The following is a 23,830-nucleotide window of genomic DNA, read 5'->3' as shown; positions in this document are numbered from 1 at the left end:
CATTTAACACTTCACATACTACTTAAAATCTTGCAAAACGTCAATTAAACTGAACATGAATATAAATGAAAACTAAAGCTTGTCAGTCGCCAAATTAAAAAAGTCATGGCATAGTAAGAAAAGCTCTGGCATTGGAGCACTTCCAAGAAATCAATTAACAAACATTTATCAATAAAATACTAAATACAAACATATCAATTGCAGAAAAGGGTTGGTTTCTATGCTTTCTAAAGAAAAAAGTTTACAATAGATATAAAATAGAACTCATCAACATAAGTTATAAAAAAATTAGTGTGCTTATGTACAAAACACTGGAAACTACCACCTGTATTTCTCATATATTTAAGCAGAGGTTTCACTGAAAATACTTGTGTAACATATCAGTACAAGAAAAAATATAAATTAATTGACTTAAAATTCAAAGAAATTAATAAAGTCCACGTAAAAATGATCCTTAAATGGAAATTGGTAAACAGTAATCCTGAACTGTTTCAAAAGTCTAACCTCTTTAGAGTTATTATTGCATAAGCAGGCATAGAAACTAATTTGTTAAACTACAAAATATCAAAGGAACTGTTACTGTATATACGAACCTACTGGATGTTCTGAATTATCTTTTTCTTGTACAAGTAAATACTGTAGACAGTTGTGCACAATGCAAAAATAGGCTTTATTAAAATACAGTACAGTAAATTTTGTTGTTTTATTTTGTTGCATTCAGATTAAGTTTTAATACTATACAGTAATTCTCCTCGATTACTAATGTTCTATATAGACCTGAAAAATTTAATTTCTTGAAATAATTACTGTATAGTATTAAAACTTAATCTGAATGCAACAAAATAAAACAACAAAATCATAATCTTGTGTATCATTACTAGTATTCATATACATCAATCTCCAGTTGAAACAGTCTTGCCAGACTTTCAATTACTCGTTTATCGGTAGAGTACTAATACCTCAGACTTAGTTTTGAATATGGAACGTAGATATAGATGGTGTTTAAAATAATTTTCATCATCCATAAATACAGACATATCAATTTACCTTGGCTATACTACCGATTGGTAAGAAGTTTTAGCCGAGTACCGAGTCATCGTATGATGACTTTGATCATAATTCCATTCTAGGCAAGTACTTCTCAAAAAAGGGAAACTAATACTAATTTTCTCATATTTTTAAACAGTTCAGCAAGAGGCAGCCAGATTAAGAAACCAATTTGAAGGATTTGTATTGGGGAACAGGAAAATATATCTTAATGTCTGTACAAACCTCTTTACTGTAATTAGTTGTTATCTAAGTGAGTGACAACTGCCAACTTTTTACAATTATTTCTGATTGTGACTGATGAATAGGATTTTGAGTGGTAAAAAGGGCCAATATTTTTGCAACAGGTACCTTTGGTTCTGTCCATCAAAAGTTTAAAAACAAAAGCTGAAAGAAGTCTCAACATGAAACTGTGTATTATTCTTAAAATTAATGTATGCTGTCACCTGAATAGGGCAACTTGGTACTTAAGTAGTTTTGGCAGACTTGATCAACAGACTTTAGTGTAATTTTTATGAGAACATTAGTAAGGTGGCAACTTCTAGTGATGGTTCGAGGGTTACTCACCAGAGACAATATTTGATTCTTAAAATTAATACTATTTTTTGGTTATCACTGCTTTACTCCAGGTGTATACCATCATAGGTAAATTTTTTCAAATGTAGGGCAACAAATGCCTGTCAAATTGCCCTTGTAACACTAAAAAAAAAGCATCAAATAACACAGAACTCTTTAAAAAGATGGCTTAAACAGTGATCAAGATATCGTTGCAGCCATTAAGAAAAAAGCATATTGTGCACATCACATGCAAGCATACTTTGTAATGTTTAGAAAACAGTTTCCAAATTACTAAAAATCTCATTTCATCAGTGCGAGCAGATATTTATTACTGTACAAGAATAGTTCATGGAAAATGTTTTCTTCACATTATTAACCTGAAAAAATAGAAACTATGTAATTTCATATTTAAAGCAATATCTAACCTCACATTTATTTACAATGTAACTCAAAATTATTAACTTTATGGAGATGTAATTTTTGCCTTTGCAGTATTAATCATTGGTTTTAAAAAATTCTGTTGGAGGTGCTAATTAACACTTCTAGAACTACATCAATCTTAGATGACCGCGGAGGTAGCAGCAGTAGGGGATTCAGCATTATGAAGCTTCATCTGTGGTGGATAACTGGGGAGGGTGGGCTGTGGCACCCTAGCAGTACCAGCTGAACTCGGTTGAGTCCCTTGTCAGGCTGGGAGGATCGTAGAGAGTAGAGGTCCCCTTTCTGTTTTTGTTTCATTGGTTGATAACGGTTACCTCCCAAAATTGGGGGAAGTGCCTTGGTATATGTATGTATGTAGAACTACGTTTATGAAAAACAAAAAGATCCACAATGGAAAAGTGCCACTGAATAATCAAAAGAACAATCATGTTGCACCATAAGAAATGCCCTTTGCCAGAATGTACATAAAGCATAAAATTTTTATAATGAAAATTGATTCTGGAGGTATTCTATGAAATAATTTTGATTAACATACTTGCAAATTCTATGAAATAATTTTGATTAACATACTTGCAAAGTTAATTTCAATGAAATTATGATATACTGTATAAAAAAAATTTAACTACTTAACTGACCAATGACCACTTAATTTTCAACACTCCCAATACATATAATACAGAAAAAAATACATTGCTGAACTTTTAATTGTTTGTTTTGTACTAGAAGCAGTGAACATTAAGCTTGGAGCGTAAGAAAGCCTCTTTACTTGAAAGCACTACAAAAAATCATAACTTGGATAGTCCTTTAACTTTAATGGTAATTTGTTAATTATTAACTGCCCTAATGAGAAAAATATAGATGCTCTAAATGGAAGTAATATCAAATAAATGGTTCATGGACTGATTTCCAACAGTAGATGAAATAAAAAAAAAAAAATAAAGGTTTTGTCAAGCCACATGACTAACTCAAGATGTTGGACCAGGTGGATTAGCAATCACACTTTCTTTCTTGTGGGTGGTTAAGTGTTTCTTCAGTTTTTTCATTGAACTAAAGACAAGATTACATTTTGAACATGGTAACTCCTTGTTTTCTTGATGAACTACTTTATGTGCAGCAAGCCTGTAAGCATGAGCAAAACTATGACCACATTCATCACAGCAATGAGGCTTCTTATTACTATGTCGCCTATAGTGTGTTTCCAAACGTTTTTCAGAAAGGAAACGAGCACCACATATATCACATTTGGGACGACACGCTGAGTGGGTTTTCATGTGGGCTGCCAATCCGCTTCGCCACACAAAGCCTTTACTACATATTGAACAAACATGCTTACGAATATTCACATGAATCTGCATATGATGGTTCAGCAGACTTAAGAAACGATAACCCTTTAAACAGTGAGTGCAATGATACCTTTTGGAGTTATGGTGATGTGAAGCCTTATGCATCACATATGACATATGCCTTTCAAAAGTTTTGTTACAAATTGGACATGTGAACAAACCTGTTAAATGTAACTTTAAATGCCGTTGTAGAACTACCTTTGTTTTAAATGCTTTAGTGCACATAGAACACTCAAAAGGACGGGCATCTGAGTGCATGCTTTTATGCCTTGAAAGTCCTATTCTCGTGCGAAATGGTCTGTCACAAACAGCACATACATATGGTTTCTCTCCAGTGTGAATACGCAGGTGTTGTACTAGAATACTACGACTTGAGAAGCTTTTTGAACAATAAGGACAAGCATGGGGCTGAATGTTGTGATGGCGGTTCAAGTGAAACTTGAGACTACTGTTGCCTTTCAGCATCTTTCCACAGATCTGTTAGAAAGAATATTAATATTAAATTAAATTCATTGCCTGGTAAAGATAATAACTATATATGATTTAATAATGAAGTTTTTTAAATAAAATAGATTATTTCCATACTAACCCAAGGTTCATATGGCTTCTTTGAAGCTTGCTTACACCAACATCTATCATCCAAATTTAAATTAACCATTTTCCTCACTACCAGTTGTCTCACCCTCATATAGTACAGTATTACCAGATATATGAAACTGTATGGAGAGAAGTGTGGTTTAGAATTCAGTAAGGAGGTGGGAGAGGGAGTTTTATAAACCCCAAGTGAGTATATAAATAATCAAATAAGTAGCATTCTTACAATCATGAACCCAAACTTTCAAGTATATCACTTATCTGGAATACAATCAAGTGTGACCTTCAGCCACTAATGCCTTAATAAGAAAGGACTTCACTTTCTTGGAGATCATGCAAAATATTATAATCTTCTCCCTAATGCTATTCACCTTGCCTGAATAAACTTTAACGATCCTAACAAGACAAAGAAACCTGCTCTCTGAAGCACTACTTACCTTCCTCTAATCAGGGAATGTGGAAGAATTTTGGCTTTAAAAGTCATTTTTTACCCTAAAGCTTGGTAAGAGAGACAAAACTATTTTATAATCAGCAAAGCCCACATCCTTGGGAAGAGCATGCAATTCACTATTATGTTCAGTTGAAACAAAAGCTAACACAAAAAGTGTTTTTTTACTAGGAACCTTAAAAGATAGACCTTCCAAAAGCTCAAACCACATCTAAATTCCAATTAACTGATCTGGTAACTAGAGGTTTCTCAATAGCAAAAGACCAGATCATAATGGCAATAATACCTGAAGAGGATAAATCCAAACCAAGAACTTGAAAACTGTATTAAGCATGATCAGTTATTCTTCAAAGGCAAAAGAGGGTTTCATTAAAAACTAAACAACACTGTACACATGCCACTATCTTTAATCCAAATTATTAGTACACTGCTTCTTGGAAGTTAAAATAAATAATTAATGGCCCAGATAACACCCTCACCTCTGTGGATATTGTGGACAGTCTCTGAAGCACATAGGGGCTTTGGTACACCACTCTCTAAACAGGTTGTCTGAGAAGATTGGTCTTGACAGGCAATTTGGTGAGCAAAAGCCCTCCATCTTTTTCCTGAGTGAGGTCACAAACATTTCCACATTAAGCTTTCCTTACCAACTCCAAATTACTTGTAACTACCTACCGGATAGAGACCAGTCGTTTGGAACACTTGTTGTTTCCTGCTCAACTGTTCTCTCATTTTCAGATGATCCAGAAAAACAAACTTCTCGATCTGACAGCCATTTCATTAACTTGAAAATCTCCAATAAATGCAAGAAAGACTGAATCCTCCTTTCCTATGGAAAAGCCTACAAGAATCGAGGCTATGATTTCATGGAATCCTTTGTGCTGGAACCAGAATGATCTTTTTCAGATTGACCAGTCCCCAAAAAAATTAAGTAACCATACATAAAAGACTTTAATCTCTCCTAGCGATAACTTCAAAATCAACCAAGTATAAAAACACTTATGGCCAGAATTGAAGCAATCACTCTTGCAAAGACTTCAGCAGCTACCTTAAGCCAAAAAAAAAAAAAAATTGAATTGATAAACCATACCATCCATACACCTGAGAAGACACCTTGACTGCAGATGAATTGGAATGTGAAATAGGCAACTATCAAGTCTATTATGTACAGTCAACTCTGGATATATGCGTACAGATATTTCTTATAACACGAGAATGCTAAATTTGACACCATATTTCTTAAACATAAATCACCAAAAAATGTGAGTCAAAAACGAGAAATTTGGGAAAACGAAAGTCAAAGCATGAAATTTAGCATTAAAAGTTGACAAATAATACTCTATAGTATTAAAATCTACCAAAGAAAATTAATCAAAATTTAAAATTTAGTTACAAATCGTTAAATACAGTATGATGTTAAAAAGCGAAAATCAAAGCATCACAAATTGTTAAAGTAATTTACATTTTTCCTAGCCATACAAACCCAAGTCCTTTAATTAGGGATATTGTTTCAGCGCCAGCTGGAATTAGTTGTTAAATGTTGGATAACGAGTGGTTATCCAACTGGGTAGGGAGCGGGGTAAGAAGCCCTGCCCCTTTTCACTTACTTAGTCTTCCCTTCTCATTCAGGACTTGGAGGGATGTTTTGAGGACAGGAGTTTTATTAAAAGACTAGGGTTTGCATGGCTAGGGAAAATACAAATTACTTTTTAAAATTTGCGATTTGTTCCTACGCGACATACAAACCCTCTTCCTTTTAATTAAGGAGACTCATTACTGTACTTGGTGGGTTTAAGTCCCCTAGGGCCAAACTGAATGGTTCAATTTCATCCCTAGAAGTGTTCAATGCTCGCGCTGATGGGGTCGAAGCATGGATCTTTGTCACCCCTGTCTCTGTCTTCCTGTCTTAGGGATTTAAGACTGATATGCCCTGGGTTGTACATGAAACTGTACTTGATTGACACTGGGGAACCCTTTCTCCCGAAGTGGATGTCAGTTAGAGTCAGATACCAGGTATATGATTAACTCTTGCTACCAGGCCGTGTTCTCTACTGGAGCTCTATATGAGATTTGCCATCATCGGATATACTCGCTGATTAAACTATTACAAGCTACATTTCAATTTTTATTTGTTTTACTACTGATTACAGAATAATCTTTTCCAAAGTTTGCTTTACTGTATTCTCCAATGTATTTCCCTCTAAACAACGGAAATGTTTTTCCATTCTTTGGTAAGTAGTTAAAGAATAATTTTGAAAAAAAAGTTTTTTATGTAATTATCTCTAACTAATGGTAATGCACTATGATTTTGTGTAAAAAAAACTTTGTATTCATTGACGTGATTATGTTATTGTTATAATTCTATAATAAATAGCCTTCAAAAGATATAAAACTACTTCTTAGTAATAATAAACTTTACGTTGTACAGAAATGTAATAAAAATATCCTTTTATTTCTTTTGACACAGGAAATATTCAATAATTTATAATTATAAGGTACTGTAAAGCCCTGCGATTCATGTGTAAAAAAACTATATATTTATTCAAGTGACCATTATATTCCGTAATAATTCCAAGATAAATAGCCGCCGAAAAATATAAAACTACTCAACAATAATAATGGAATTTACATTATACAGAAATACAATGAAATTATCCATTTGTTTCCTTCGACAAAAAGTATTCTATAATGTTTAATTTATGAGGTATAAATACAATAAACAAATATGAATCAACAAAAAACTGTTGACAAAAGATATATGAGAGAGAGAGAGAGAGAGAGAAAGAGAGAGAGAGAGAGAGAGAGAAGACTTAATATAGATTTAGTTCATTAGACATGAGGTTTGTTCGTTCGTTTATGATTCTACCTCGCGTGTGATTGTGACTATGAACTGGATCATTCCTGTTTTGAGTATTTCAGGAGCTTGGAAATACTGTAGACAGCGCATGTAAGAACATGACAAATACAAATACTGCGTAGAAACGGTAGAATGGCAATAAATGGAAATAATCACAATGAGCTAACTTTTACTCATGAAAGCAATGAACAATACTAATGTGAAATATATAAAACATGAAGATGATACATTGTAGAAATGATAGTTGAAAAAAAAGGAATAAAATTAGAAAAAAAGATAAATCTCATCTTCTATCAACTATTTCCTTTACTGGTAATGATAAGTTTCCATCTCGTGAGTGGGACTTATAGTCGAGGGCAGGGATACTTTCTCAGTCATTATGAACACTGGCAACATAGAAATAGAAAAACAATAAAATAAACCTTACATTATCATAAATAAGGACTGGAATTGCAAGTATTTTTGGGTTGGTGATGAGGTTGGATGTGAATACACTAAAATAGACCTTATATAATAATGCATAAGAACTAGAATTGCAAGTATTTTGGTTGATGGTGGGATGACAGTCTCCCAATTGAGGGTGTTAAGGGGGGTTGAGTAATACCTAAGGTAGGGAATGTGACCATTGGCTAGAGAGTGGTGTGATTATTTCATGGTTACATAAAGACTAAAATAGCTCTTATAAATTCAGAAATAAAGGCTAGAATACCAAAAACTTTGTTGGTTGGCTGAAGACAGGAGGGAGAGGGGCTAATATTAGGGATAGGAGATTCTTTAGTGAAATTTCCCCAAGTGTGAATTTGTGTGATATACAGCCATGTACTATACTCTTTCGTAGCTTATAAAAATCATTATAATAATGATAATAATAATTATAAGGATAATAGTAGGAAGATGACATTATCCTGTCATCATCATGTGTACTACCATGCTTGTTTTGACGTGTATTGACGTCAACGGAGTGAAGGGGTTAATGAGTTGGTGTAAGACCCACCATCCTCTCACTCATTAAAGGAGGATGAAGAGAGTTACTTCCTTAAAATCAAAGAACTTGTAACGTTTCAACCTCTCTTCCGGGGGGGGGGGGGGGGGGGGGGGGAGAAGAATGAAGAAGAAGGGTCTGATATACTACCTTTTATTCTAGACTTACTGTATATTTCCAGGCATAAAATGACCTTCAGAAAATTAGGGCAAATTTTAATAATATTAGATCATATCTGGTGTATAAGAGTAATGGTGAATTAAAATTAAACTGTATAGGATAGCTTTTGCTGTATACTTAAAAATCCAAAAGTAATTAAATAAAGACTATTTTATATCATGCTTTTACTAAACATGCCACCTAAAACCAAAATAATTGCTTTGTTTAAGTTTCATCAATGATCATAGCAAACAAACAAATGCATTTAGGCATCTGTGAATAAGTTAGCTTTTGTAGCAACAGATATCTTACCGAGTATTAATTTTTAACTCAAGATAAATGAACTAAGACCAATTTATATCATGTTTTTCCTAATAAACATCGCCTAAAACAGAAAACATTGTTATGTTTATGTTTCATCGCCAATCATAATGAACGAACCAACCCATTTACACATACAAGTGATAACAAATGATACTAAGAGCTTTTAGTAAAGATGTTAGTACAAATATTTTACTTGGCATATCCCTAAAAATTCCTACATGTCGCATAACAGGAAAACCATTTTGTTTGCATTTAGTCAATAATAACAAAGTATGTACTGCTAATGACAGTATGTTTTGGCAGAGAAAATGGTGCGAGATTGGAGCAGTGAGGGTAATTTGAATCATGATGGATTTTTAATGAAAAATAAATATAATTAAATTTTATTACTATCATTATTAACGATACCATTAAAATTATCGAAGGTTAAGGAAAGAGAAAAATATAGGTTGCTGAGAACGCAACCATAACTCGATGTTTACATTTTGTTAACTGGCCTCGCATAGATAACATTTTATTTCATTGCTACTATGGAATATTTCGTCCTATGCTATTTATCATGAACTTATGCCCAAAATATGAAAGGTAAATATGATTTGGTTGCTTTTATTATCAGTTATCGTACAGATACTTAGGTTAGCCTACTAATAAATACCATTTGGAATTCAAGCTGTGATTTACCATTTGGAATTCAAGCTGTGATTTTCATATCGTTTGTATAAGACAACCCCCCCATTTTCAGGGGTGAATTTTAGGATTTAAAGGTCATCTTATACACGGATATATATGGTACATCTATAGATTACAATAGACGAGATGCATCATTCTCCCGTGTTGGACTGGTTACACAACAACTTGGGCAGCTACCTCAGGTCAAAGCACACGGTGTCAGGGACTTGCAGGTACACTCCCGCAAGTAAAATGTTGTGAAGGTGGTTTGTCTCTTCCAGACACTGGCCTCTAACACTGCTGATTCCATTCATCCCTGGTTCTTTATCTCTTGTATGCAATGGAACTTCACCATTAGCCAACCTCTCTCCTTTCTGTAACAAAATATGTAAAGGAAGAGGGGCCAAGGTGTACCTTGAGCGTATAGGAAAAGGAGAGGAGGAGGTCTGGTATGAAGCCGAGCATGTACACCTCCCCTTGCTGGATTAGTTCTCGATACTGCACAGTCTCTCAAGAGTAAGAAAGGAGAGATCGGTCTGTCTCTCGCATAACTCCTGTGGATCGGTCTTCTTGGATTTTGCACCAGTAGCATCACAAGAGTCTCACAAAGATGAGAAAGAAGAACTAAAGGAGGAGACGATGTTCCCACTGAGGAAGAGGACCCTGTAGACAAGACCACACCAACTGGTGCTATGTCCTCCAGCAAAAGTTTAGCAGAAGGCTGAATATTCTTTATAGTTTATATATGACATATATTTTAATGTTACTGTTCCTAAGATTTTTTATTTTAATTGTTCATTGCTCCTCTTGTTGTTTATTTATTTCTTTACTTCCTTTCCTCACTTGGGTATTTTTCCTTGTTGGAGCCCTTGGGATTATAGCATCCTGCATTTTCAATTAGGGTTGTAGCTTAGCTAATAATAATAATAATAATAATAATAATAATAATAATAATAATAATAATATTAATAATAATAATAACAGGGGAAGCTTCAGATGTCCTGGTAGCAGCCAACACTTTCAACAGCTTCCCATTGACAGAGCACCACAGGTGACCAAGAAAAGTCACAGCTTCCTTAAGTGCAGGTTGGCTTGGTCATTTTTGGTATGTACAGCCACAAGAGACTCTCAAGGAAAAGGTGGCGTATTACCTTCATCAAGGGAAGGCGATTTAAAATTTCCTTGATCATCACCCAGAAAGTGAGCTGAGGTCTAATTCCCCCCCCCCCCCCTAATTCCTGCAGGGGACCCAGTCCTAGAAGAACCCAAAGGAGACACAACAGGCCAAGAATCATTGAAATAAAGAGAGCTGTAAAGTTTCTTCACCATCAGTTTTGGCATAGCCAAAGCTGATTCTAAAGTGTTCTTACCCTTCTTCTTGGCGAATTCCACCCACTCATCAAAAGGGATGACTGCAAACAACACACATGATACAGATCAACAGCAGGTTAACATAAACCTGCCACTGTTTTGACCAGGTTTACCCAGACACAACCATATGTCTTTGTACTTGTCCATTCCAATAAGAGAAAAGGGGAAAATAAAAACTTTTGGAGAGGCAGCAAGAATACATCCGTACTCCTTGCGGCACAAGTCAAGAGTGCTAGTCTTGCTGGCTGACTGGTGGGCAGGGATTCCCCTACCACCCATTGGTAGTTATAAATACCTCGTTAAATATTAATGGGGCTGAAATCATACTACTATTTAAGGACAATGGTTTCTAGAAGGAACAAATTTAAGACATTTCAGATTTCATAAAAATACATACTGTACTGTATACTGTATTCTGATTTATTCTCCCATTCACCTTCTGGTTGTAGCTTATTTAGATTAAAATATATTTCATCTATATCCACTACCTGGCCTACATCTGTTATGGAAGAAACAAAAGACAGAGGGATAATCAAGCACTTCAGAACCCTAATCTGATTTAACGCTTGTACTAGCACTAATTTCCCTTTTCCTGTGCTTAGCATCCCTACCTTTCTTCCTTCTATCCTCACATTAAAAAAATCCTCTATTTGAACTTTGGTAGAAAGGACCCAACTAAGTCAATTCAGCATGGTACATTGATTTTCTTGTCAAACCATGAATATGGTATACATAAACACTCGCTGATTAAAGGTCATTTACTAGGCATCTCTCACAATAATGCACTTTAGAAATCTTTGTAGAAATAATCCTGAATAGAGGCAAATATAACAAATAATAAACACCAATGATAGTATATAAATTAAAAATTATCAGAACACACAAAAGAATTCAGTAGCTGTTCCCAGCGACTATGAGATAATGATGACATATGGCACGAACAATGACTTGATAAGTACAGTATGCAGCCTCAACTGCCTATGAGGACTGGAATCACCAAGAGATCGTTTATAATACCACGGGTAGATTTCTTGTACGGAAGTTTTGAATTTCATGATATATTCATTGAAATAATTAAATGCTAAAGATAAGCAGTATTTTAACAAAAAAGAAAAAAAAATTAACATATATGTATATATATATATACATATATATATATATATATATATATATATATATATATATATGTATATATATATATATATAAAATACATAAAATTCAGAAAAAATATTGATATATAATAAACCAAGATTAATCAAAGCAACGAACCGTACTGATTACAAGAAATTTTGAAAAAAAATTTAGAACGGAAAACCTTACCTGGCATAACAGATCCTTAATTTTCTTTGGTTTGGCCTTTAAACTGCAGGAAGCAATTTCTTCTGGTATATAGCTACTGTGTGTTTCGTACTGGTTCATAGTCTTTCCCAAAAGATTGCACTCTTCATTAGAATAATTAACTTGAGAAGAGTTTACGATGTCGGCAGATATGGGTTCATCCTCCTCAATCCAAAATTTGTCCTTAAGTAAAGAATCTCGACTTGATCTAGATACTGAAATTAAAATATATCCTTGAAAATCCTTTAGAATGGAAATCCAAAGGTTGTCATCCATTATCAATTTTCCCTTATAAGCTAAATATAAATTTAAAAGTAATCTTTTTCCTAACCAAACAAAACTGAAACCTTTAGTAGGAGTAAAAACAAACATTGATATAGGAAATAAGTTCTGTAGTGTATTGTTCTTCCTTAGACATAATTTACGAATCTAACAAAACACCTGTATTTTATAATGCACAAAATTCATACGGTATAGTATGAAGCCAGCCATTCAAAATTGAATTCAAGAGTTACAAAATGTACCTTATCCAATTTCTCTCCCTACTGCTAATTACTAGTAGTCCATCATAGCCCATGATGACATTTTAGAACTAGTTTCTATTCATTTGCTTTATCAAAGGAAACTCATCCCACAGAATATCAGTCCCTTTAGCTTTTCTCCATAATCCTATTATTGTTATACTAAATATACAATGATTTTTTACTTCATACTTTTAGTGACTCACAGCTATTTCCTTACTGTAACCAAATTAAAATAGTGTACATCTATGTAAACATAAGTATATATTTTGCATGACTATGAAACTTCGAATTTATTAAAAATGTTTAAGTCTGATGGCTTTAAATTTTCTTGCTCACAGATACATTCATCTTTTTATTATTCTTTAAAAAAAAATAGATGAATTATGATATTTTAATTATAAAATAAATTTTTTAATATACTTACCCGGTGAATATATAATAGCTGAGCCTCCGGCGGCTCGACAGAAAAACACACAAAAACTCGCGAGCGATTGCTATGAAGGTTGCGGGTGTGCCCACTAGCGCTAACTATCGGCCAGATACCGCATATACATGTAAACAGACCCAATTTTTCTCATCCCGCTGGGTCTCTATCGGGGAGGAAGGGGGGGCCTTTAATTTATATATTCACCGGGTAAGTATATTCAAAAATTTATTTTATAATTAAAATATCATTTTTAAATATTTAACTTAGCTGGTGAATATATAATAGCTGATTCACACCCATGGTGGTGGGTAGAGACCAGAGCTAATTAAGTTTACAGCGTATATGCTTAGAGTTTTTGACAGTTATATCATAACAAAACCCAAATATATAAAGGTACCTGATAAGGAAGTTGACTTAGACGATTACTCTGCCTTATTAGTCTGTCTTCCTCACGAAGCCCAGCGATCCTCTTAGGATGCTGAAAGACTCCCAGGAGCTGAAGTATTAAGGGCTGCAACCCATACAACAGGACCTCATCAAACCCCTAATCTGGGCGCTCTCAAGAAATGACATTTGACCACCCGCCAAATCAAAAAAGGCTGCGAAAGGCTTCTTAGCCTTCCGTACAACCCAATTAAAAAACATTTCAAGAGCAGATTAAAAGGATATTGGAATTAAGGGAAGGTAGTGGTAGAACCCTTACCCACTACTGCATTGGCTGTAACGAATGGACCCAGTGTGTAGCAGTCCTCGCAAAGAGTCTGGACATCTTTTAAGTAAAATGACGCGAATACCGATTTGCTTCTCCAAACGGTCGCGTCCATAATACTTTGCAGAGATTTATTTTGCTTAAAGGCCACGGAAGTTGCTATAGCTCTTATTTCGTGCGTCTTAACCTTAAGCAAGCATCGGTCTTTTTCATTCAAGTGAGAATGAGCCTCTCGTATTAAAAGTCTGATAAAATATGACAAAGCATTCTTTGACATAGGCAATGATGGTTTCTTAACTGAGCACCATAATGCCTCAGATCCACCTCGTAAGGACTTAGTACGAGCTAAGTAGAACTTAAGAGTTCTAACTGGACACAGCCCTTTTTCAAGTTCGTTGCTTACGATCTCTGACAGGCAAGGTATATCAAAAGACTTAGGCCAAGGACGAGAAGGCAGTTCATTTTTGGCCAGGAAACCAAGTTGAAGTGAACATGTGGCTTTTTCTGTAGAAAAGCCGATGTTCTTACTGAAGGCATGAATTTCACTGACCCTTTTAGCCGAAGCCAAGCACACTAGGAAAAGCGTCTTGAGGGTGAGATCCTTCAGGGAGGCTGAATGTAATGGCTCAAACCTGTCTGACATGAGGAACCTTAGGACCACGTCTAAGTTCCATCCAGGAGTTGCCAAACGACGTTCCTTAGAAGTCTCGAAAGACTTAAGGAGATCTTGGAGATCTTAATTGTTGGAAAGATCTAAGCCTCTATGACGAAAGACCGAAGCCAACATGCTCCTGTAGCCCTAAATCGTGGGAGCTGAGAGGGAGCGAACATTTCTCAGATGTAAAAGAAAATCTCCAATTGGGCTACAGAGGTACTGGAAGAGGACATAGATGCTGGCTTGCACCAATCTCGAAAGACTTCCCACTTCGACTGGTATACTCTGAAGGTAGAAGCTCTCCTAGCTCTCGCAATCGCACTGGCTGCCTCCTTCGAAAAGCCTCGAGCTCTTGAGAGTCTCTCGATAGTCTGAAGGCAGTCAGACGAAGCGCGGGGAGGCTTTGATGAACATTCTTTACGTGGGGCTGACGTAAGAGATCTACCCTTAGAGGAAGACTTCTTGGAATGTCTACCAGCCATTGAAGTACCTCGGTGAACCACTCTCTCGCGGGCCAGAGGGTAGCAACCAACGTCAACCCTGTCCCTTCGTGAGAGGCGAACTTCTGCAGTACCTTGTTGACTATCTTGAATGGTGGGAATGCATATAAGTCCAGAAGAGACCAATCCAGTAGAAACGCGTCTATGTGGATTGCTTCTGTATCTAGGACTGGAGAGCAATAGATTGGTAACCTTTTGGTCAACGAGGAGGCAAAGAGGTCTATGGTGGGTTGACCCCAAGTAGCCCAAAGACTCTTGCCCACGTCCTTGTGGAGGGTCCATTCCGTGGGTATCACCTGACCCCTCCGACTGAGACAGTCTGCCAAGACGTTCAAGTCCCCCTGGATGAATCTCGTCAACAGGGAGATGCCTCGATTTCTTGACCATATGAGAAGGTCCCTTGCGATCTCGAGCAGCGTGAAGGAGTGTGTGCCTCCTTGCTTGGAGATGTACGCCAAAGCTGTGGTGTTGTCTGAGTTGACCTCTACCACTTAGTTTCGAAGAAAGCTTTCGAATTTCATCAAGGCCAAGTGGACTGCTAATAGCTCCTTGCCGTTGATGTGCATGCTCCTCTGACTTGAGGTCCACAGACCCGAGCATTCCCGACCGTACAGGGTCGCACCCCAACCCAAATCCGACCCGTCTGAGAACAACACGTGGTTTGGGTTCTTGACTGCTAGGGATAGTCCCTCTCTCAGACTGATATTGCTGTCCCACCATTTCAGGCATGCCTTTACTGGTTCGGAGACTGGGAATGATACCGTCTCTAACGTCTTGTCCTAGTTCCAGTGAGAGGCTAGATGGAACTGGAGAGGCAGAAGGTGTAGTCTCCCTAGAGAGACAAACTGCTCCAGGGATGAGAGAGTCCCTACGAGACTGTTCCAACTCCTGACTGAACAAATGTTCTCTTTTCAGCATTAGTTGGACTTCGAGCAGGGCTTGTTCTATTCGGGTGGCAGACGGAAAAGCCCGAAAAAAACTGGACTGCGAATCTCCATCCCCAAATAAAGAATAATCTGGGATGGGATCAGTTGGGACTTTTAGGTTGACCAAAAGTCCCAACTCCCTGGCCAGACTCAACGTCCAATGTAGATCCTGCAGACAGCGAAGACTGGACGATGCTCTGAGAAGCCAGTCGTCCAAGTACAGGGAGGCTCGGATTCCCGATAGATGGAGGGATTTTGCCACATTCCTCATGAGCCTCGTAAACACGAGAGGAGCAGGACTGAGGCCAAAGCACAGGGCTCGAAACTGGTACCCCACATTCCTGTAAACAAACCTCAGAAACGGTTGGGAATCCGGGTGTATAGGAATGTGGAAGTATGCCTCCTGAAGGTCGAGAGAGACCATCCAGTCGCCTTCCATTAATGCTGTCAAGACAGCCTGGTAGACTTCATCGTGAAGTTTGTCTTGACAATGAACACATTGAGCGCACTTGCCTCTTACGTACTCCTGCAGTGAACATGGCTGCCAGATCATTGGAGCCATCCCAGAGGGACTTGTTCCTGCAGAGAACGTGGCTGTCAGATTATTGGAGCCATCCCTGATAGCCTTGTTTATGCATGACATAATTGTACAGCAAAACTTCAAACGCTCGAAAAAAACTCCTAACAGGAGATGGTCTAGCTCTGAAGTCGACCCTAAAATCTTGAAGCGTCTCATGGCCAGGCGCCAGGGAGAGTCTATGAGGTTTGAGAAGTCTATCTGGGCAGAGGCAGGAACTCCCAAGCCGAGAACTTCTCCCGTGTCATATCAGACTCTCGCTCTATAAGCCAGCTTAAAAGTAGGGAAAGCAAAGGCTGTCTCCCCCAAACTCCTCCTGGTGATTAACCAGTCGCCTAGCAAACGTAAAGCTCTCTTAGAAGAGCGAGAGAGCACTAGCTTAGAAAACAACGGCTTCGAAGTAGCTAGGCCTAGTGTAAACTCTGACGTTTAGGCGAACGAGGAGCAGCAGTTACAAAAAGATCCGGACAAAGATCCTTAAAAAACAGCATGATTTATTTAAAGTCCATAGAGGGCTGAGCAGCTTTAGGCTCCTCTCCGTCTGACAGAGTCCTCAAGGGAATATCAGTAGGAGGGGGATCAGCAACTTCCTCATCTGAAGGAACCTTGTCCGACAATTGCCGAGTCTCAAGCAAGGGAGAGACCTGCCGTGGTGGCAATGCTTGACAAGCAGAGTCCACACGCAAAGGAGCAACAGTAGCAGTCAAGGACGCTATGTCATGTAACTGCTTAAAGGACTGACCAGCAACAACAACAGGTGCGGGAGGACGCTCGACGTCAACTCGAGACTGCCTTGACTGCTTAGACTGAGCAGTCAAAACAACTCTTGACTGCGGTGCTTGACGCTCAACGTCAAAACAAGTCAACTATGCTGGTTGGTGAACGTCCTGAACGTCAACAAGAGTAAGCGGCAGCGGCTGAACGTCCACAAGCGGCTGAGAGTCAACACGGGACTGCATCGAGTGAGGCTCTACAAAACACGATTGACGTGACTTTGTAACGTCAATGTCAACAGGACGAGCAAAGGCTCGTTTGGGCGGCTGACGGCCAGGATCTCGATCAGCTAAGCGGCTAGGATCATCGTGAACCTGCTCAACAGAATAGTCCTCCATAAGAGAGGCAAGCTTATTCTGCATGTCTTGCCGTACAACCCATTTAGGATCAACGGGAATGGTTGCGGTAAGAGACGAGGGTAACGTCTGTGACTGCAAAACCTTGCCTACAATAAGACTCTCGGAGCCTGTGTTACGCTTTTGTTTAGGCGGCGAGCAGTCTTCCGATGACTGCATAGGGTCAGAGCTGTCCCAATGGCTACAACCAGGACGCTGGACCTGTCCTGAAAGGACTGACTTTCGCTTAAAGGGCCTCGAAACCTTGCTCCACGGTTTCTTACGCGAAAAGCCTTCGGATGACGAGGAGAAAATCGTCTCGCTCGTCTTATGGTAGGGGCGGTCTTGGTGAGACACGCCTGAAACCATAGAGGGAACGTCTGTTCGTTGATCAAGGCCTCTCGAACCCATAAGTCGTACGACATTACTTCTCCCCTGGGCTTGGGAGCTTGCAAGAGGTCTCGGACTAGGCAAACGACAGGCACGAACAGACGAACCCTCGGTCGCAACACTGATAACACTTTGCGCAATTATCACTATATCACTACGATTTTCTGTTTTGCACTCACTTCACTGAAATCAAATTTTTCAACATTAGGCATGAATAAAACTGATTTCTACCTGAAGCACGCAATTCTACCCTCATCAAAAGGTTATAATTGCGAAATAAGTCGTATAATGTAAGCACATTAATACAAGCAAAAAACAGTAAACATATTAAGATAAAAAGATCAGTGGCTGGGAAGGAGACTAAACACTAGTTCATTCAAAACTACGTTTTCAATCTCTCACCGTACAGTGCCTTGGGACGAGAATAAAAACTAAAAACGTTTTATCCTTTCTCCCCGTACAGAGACTAGGGACGAGAGTAAAAAAACTGACTCGAGAACAACGTTACTCGCTTGGGACGAGAATAAAGATCGGAACGTTCTCTCTTCCTCTCTCTCTCTCCGTCTCTCTCTCTCTCTTGATTTCGCACCGAAGAGAAAAGCCCACTTACCTTTCGTCAATAAACAGGTTATTTGACCAAAGGAAAAAACTGAAAGGTTTTTCAATTAACAAGTTCCTTTAAAATAGTATTTAAAACATTTAAGTTTGAAAGAAGAATGAACAAAACGTCAGAATCGATTTACTCTTTCTGCAAAGTGAAACCGTGATTCTCTCTCTCTCTATCGTAACGATAGAGCGCAAACTGCGTAGCATAAATAAACTAAACGTTAGTTCATCTTTGAAACAGTATGAAGACTATTCAAAGAAAATCTTTCATAAAATATCTACTAAAAAATATTCATTTAATAAGTTTTAAATCATTTGCTCTGTAAAAGTTATTTACGATTGAAAAGGGCTCAACGTTGTTTAACTTCGGTTTCCAAGTTAGGACCGCCTACTCTCGGATTAGGGGAGGAATAGGTAAGGTCGCATATAAACAAATCATTAAAATTTATCTTGATGTTTATTATAAATGGAAAGCTAATCGAAGAGGCCTAATAAAGGCGGTTGAGATATAAATTATATAGAGGAAAATCTATAATTAACAACAACAATTTATAACGTGATAAGATAATTGCTAAAAGCCTAAAACACACTTCCGTACTAAGGGAAGGGTCGGCCATTTAAAAGTCAAAGAAAGTCCAAAAAACAATCCAAAGTCATCAACAATTAAATCTATCCAAAAACGAGTTCAAGATTTAAGTTGAAGATAAAACACCTGCACTGCGAAAGCTCAAACCAAAAGGAAGTACTTCACCAAGACTGTTGAAAAACTCCAGGTTAACAGCGAGTAATAGTACGTCTTGTCGATCAGACCGACAGAGAAAAATTAGGTCTGTTTACATGTATATGCGGTATCTGGCCGATAGTTGGCGCTAGTGGGCACACCCGCAACCTTCATAGCGATCGCTCGCGAGTTTTTGTGTGTTTTTCTGTCGAGCCGCCGGAGGCTCAGCTATTATATATTCACCGGCTAAGTTAAATATTTAAAAATGTCCTTGCAATCATACATAGTAAAAAGCAGTTACTTGTTGATAGAAATTTCTTTAATAATAAGTTGGCCAGGCACCAGCCAACCGTTGATATACTACCGCTAGAGAGTTATTGGGTTCTTTAACCAGTCAGACAGTGTTACATTGGATCCCTCTCTTTGGTTACGGGTCATATTTCCTTTGCCTGCAGATACGCCGAATAGTCTGGTTCAATCTTTCCATATTCTCTTCTCCTCATACACCTGACAACATTGAGATTACCAAACAATTCTTCTTCACTCAAGGGGTTAACAACTGAACTGTAATTATTCAATGGCTATTTTCCTCTTGATAAGGGCAGCAGAAACTCTTTAGCTATGGTAAGCAATTCTTCTATGAGAAAGATACTCCAAAATCAAACCATTGTTCTCTAGTCTTGAGTAGTACCATAGCCTCTGTACCATGGTCATCCAGAGTCTTGGGGTAGAGTTCTCTTGCCTAAGAGTACATCGGGCTCACTATTCTATCTCGTTTTTCTTCCTCTTGTTTTTTTTAAGTTTTTATAATTTATATATGAAAGATTTATTTCAATGTTGTTACTGTTCTTTAAATATTCTATTTTGATTGTTCATTGCTCCTCTTGTAATCTATTTTTTTTTTATTTTCTTTCCTCACTGGGCTATTTTCCCTGTAGGAGCCCTTGGGCTTATATCATCTTGCTTTTCCAACTGGGATTGGGAGCTTAAATGATGATAATAATAATAATAATAATAATAATAATAATAATAATAATAATAATAATATTAATAATAATAATGACTCCATCTTTTTCTAATTCCTGTTCTTCCATAAAATCCGTGGTCTTCTATAATAATATTCTTATGAGAAATCTTTCATTTAGATGTAAAGCTGGGATTTCACAATTTCACTGTACACCAGCCACAATTGCATAGGTCTTTTACATATGTTAAGCAGCAAAAGCAAACAAATTTACCAGTGTTGTAAAATCATCTTATACAATTTATCCTACACATTAGCCTTCACAATTCCCATTAAAAACACAATCATGTATAGCCTGTTTAAAGAAGGGTGATCACTCTAATTGTTGAAGCTAGTCTTTTGAAACTCAAAAAAGGGATTTTGACGAAGGAAAAATCTATTTCTGGGAAGAGGCCTGTGACGCCCTATGAAAAGGTCCTTCTTTACACTCTTCTAATATAAATCTTCCAAATATACAAGAGAAAGATAAAAGCATGGAATGCAGAGGTTACAACCCTCGCGCGAGCACCTTGTAGGTGTCGTGTATTTAACAAGGTCGTGTGAAAACCACTATTCACAGGTTGTCTTCCATTTAGATAATCCCTTCATCAATGGGGAGGGCCGTGACAGGCCCTAGAGAACACAGTTGGACTACCCCTCCGACACCTACCACGCGCGCTCTCTAGGACATCCTTCTGTTTTGGACTTGCCCGATAAGTCGTTAGTGTTTTGCTCAGTGTTTTTTCGCAAGTGTTTGTCGTTAATTCAACATGACTGACGTTGCTACTTCACCTTTACCAATGTTAAGTACCATAGTTTGTTTTGACAGTTTATTTCAGTACCGGGCATTTGTTCTTTTTCCAGTATTGTGGATTTGAATTTTGGAAGTGATTGGTTTGCCTCGGTATCGGCAGCCATTTTGGGTTTTGTTCGCTTAGGTAATTTTACAAGTTAATATTGCCCATCTGGTACTCTGTCATCTAGGTAAACTGTCCACCTTCTAAAATGTGTATATCCCAGTGGTGTTTTTAGACTATCAGTATGAAGTACACAAAACTATTATCATCCCCAATTAATATATTTTCTGTGAAGGAAGTATAGCAGACATTTTCATATTTACTACAATCCCTAAATATTATTATTATTATTATCATTATCATTATTATTATTATTATTATTACTTGCTAAGTTACAACCCTAGTTGGAAAAGCAGTATGCTATAAGTCCAAAGGCTCCAACAGGGAAATAGCCCAGTGAGGAAAGGAAATAAATAAACAAGAAAAGTAATTAAATATTAAAATTAAACATTTTAATAACAGTAATAGCATTAAAATACTGTAAATCTTTCATATAGAAACTATACAAACATATAAAAAAGAAGAGGTGAAATAAGATAGCATAGTGTGCCGGAGTGCACCCTCAAGCAAGAGAACTGCATCCCAAGATGGTGGAAGACCATGAATACCAAGGCTATGGCATTACTCAAGACTAGAGACCAATAGTTTGATTTTGGAGTGTTCTTCTCCTACAAGAACAGGTGAGGAGATTTAGCAAAAGCTTCAGGACTGGCCAGTTGTCCAAGTAAATAATATAATAACTGGAATGGCTATGTGATGCAACCACTTGGCCACCAGAGCCATCATTCTTTTGAACAATTGAGTAGTGCTTAAACTGGAAGAAGCACTAAAATTGGTATACAGTACCTTTCTTTTCTACACAAAAAACATGAACTTTCTTGACTGTTTGGATCAGAACAAGGGAGCAAGAATCCGTTAGATCTATCGAATTTCTCTAGTATTCTGCTCTTACTGCTGCTAATACTGAAACTGAAGACTCCAAAGAAAATGTTGTTCCTCTCATAACCTTGTTCAATCTGGAAGGTCCCAAAATGGTCTCCAGTCCACTCAGGCTCTTGGGAACAAGAGAAAATTGATACTGTACTAGAAGTCAGGAGTGAATTGAAGACTTCCTCTATCCCTTTCTTGTCCAATTACTAGTATATCTCTACCACTAAAGCCATTTTACTTGACAGAGTTGTTCACATAACATGGGAGAGACATCAAAACTGGAGGCAATGATAGAGGGAATATATAGGGAATTTAATAACCCTCTTTCAGAACTGATAGAACCCATATTTTAGCCACAACTGTTCCTATACTCTTCTGAAAAGAGCCAGTCTTCTTCCCACTAAAATATCTACATAGTAAGAATTCTTTGCTGCTGGAGATACGAAACCTGTGACAACTGAGGTCTAATCGAGGAACAAAAACTACAAGAAAGTCAGAATGAACCCTTACTCCAGGAAGAGCAATAATTGAAGGAAGAATTATAATTAGCTAAGCTTTGTTTACAAAGAAGTTGAAGGACAATTTAAAACCTACCTCAGCATCAAAATATGTCCTATTAGACACTTTCTCCACAACCTTCTAGTATTTTCAAAATCTAAAATACAACTTGACACTAGGGAAGTTATCAAAGAATGTTTTTCACCATCTGAGACTGGCTCAATGAAAGAAACTATTTTAACAAAAGAAGAAACTGAATTATACTTTACTCTACACCAGACAATTAGTAAATAGCCCTGCAATAGTTGTATTAAAATTAGAAACAGTACAATCAAAAGATTTGAAGAGATCTAAAAATGTTAAAGAGGGTCCACTAGGATTTCTGAAGTTCTAGTGTAAACACATCTTGAACAGAATCAGCAAAGGGCAACATTTCTAAAACTCTACCTGCATTATCACTTGAATACGGCAATTTTAATTCTTTTTTTTTTTAAAGAGTGGACTGTATTCTAAATCTAAACTATTTCTTATTAGTCTCAACAATGAGACTGGTTAGGGAGATACCGTTAAACCTGGCAAATTATGTTTCACGTACTTTCTACCTACGTGGATGCTAAAGAGATGAAGAAAGCAAATGCGAAATAAGCAAAAGTCAAAATTCTATGATGATAAAATTTATTATTCAAATATGTGCCGTATCTGGTAGTCATCATGCTTTAATCCACAAAGCCACCAGCTTTCCAACCTTTAACAAAAAGAAAACACTCTACCCCACTCTCTCCATTTTCCCTTTCCCTTGTGATACCCAGTAGCCCAGATTACTGGTTCCATGGAGAAAACATCCCCACAGGCCTATTCATACCAAGATCTTCATATAATCAATCGTCGTAGATTTATACATATTCTATAGATTCTGTTGACTTTACAAGTGTGGAGAAGGGAGGGAATTAGATGAATACCAGATAACTAATTAAATAATAAATCTTATTATTAAAATTATGTTTATTTAAATTATTTGGTATAATTTGTAACAGGTTCAGTATATAATATAATTTCTTTTATAGTTACTTTACATTAGGTTAGGTTATTTTAGGTTAGAATATCTTAGGTCAAGGACTTTACCATATATTTTGAACTGTAGCCAAACTTTCTACAACCATTACAAAAAGCATTTGCCAGGCACCAGAATCATAATAAACCATGCCAAATTGTAAAGATAGGCACAAAACGGCTGCTCACTTATATTATCATTATTATTATTATTAT

General features: G+C 37.1%; 1 protein-coding gene across 1 annotated transcript in view; it reads right to left on the bottom strand.

Moving 5' to 3' along the window:
• Positions 1–1,701: 1,701 nt before the first annotated feature.
• The window catches only part of LOC137615341 (uncharacterized), a 64,832-nt gene continuing 42,703 nt past the window's right edge, over positions 1,702–23,830 (bottom strand). The window contains exons 5-6 of the mRNA XM_068345143.1: positions 12,115–12,347; positions 1,702–3,866 (exon numbers count right to left, since the gene is read on the bottom strand). Coding sequence (XP_068201244.1) covers positions 3,012–3,866; positions 12,115–12,347 — 1,088 coding nt within the window. The 3' untranslated portion in view covers positions 1,702–3,011. The remainder of the gene's footprint in view (positions 3,867–12,114; positions 12,348–23,830) is intronic.

Source organism: Palaemon carinicauda, chromosome 21, assembly GCF_036898095.1.
Source record: "Palaemon carinicauda isolate YSFRI2023 chromosome 21, ASM3689809v2, whole genome shotgun sequence".
NCBI classification, from domain to species: Eukaryota; Metazoa; Arthropoda; class Malacostraca; order Decapoda; family Palaemonidae; genus Palaemon; species Palaemon carinicauda.
This window is presented reverse-complemented; position numbering and strand designations above follow the sequence as displayed.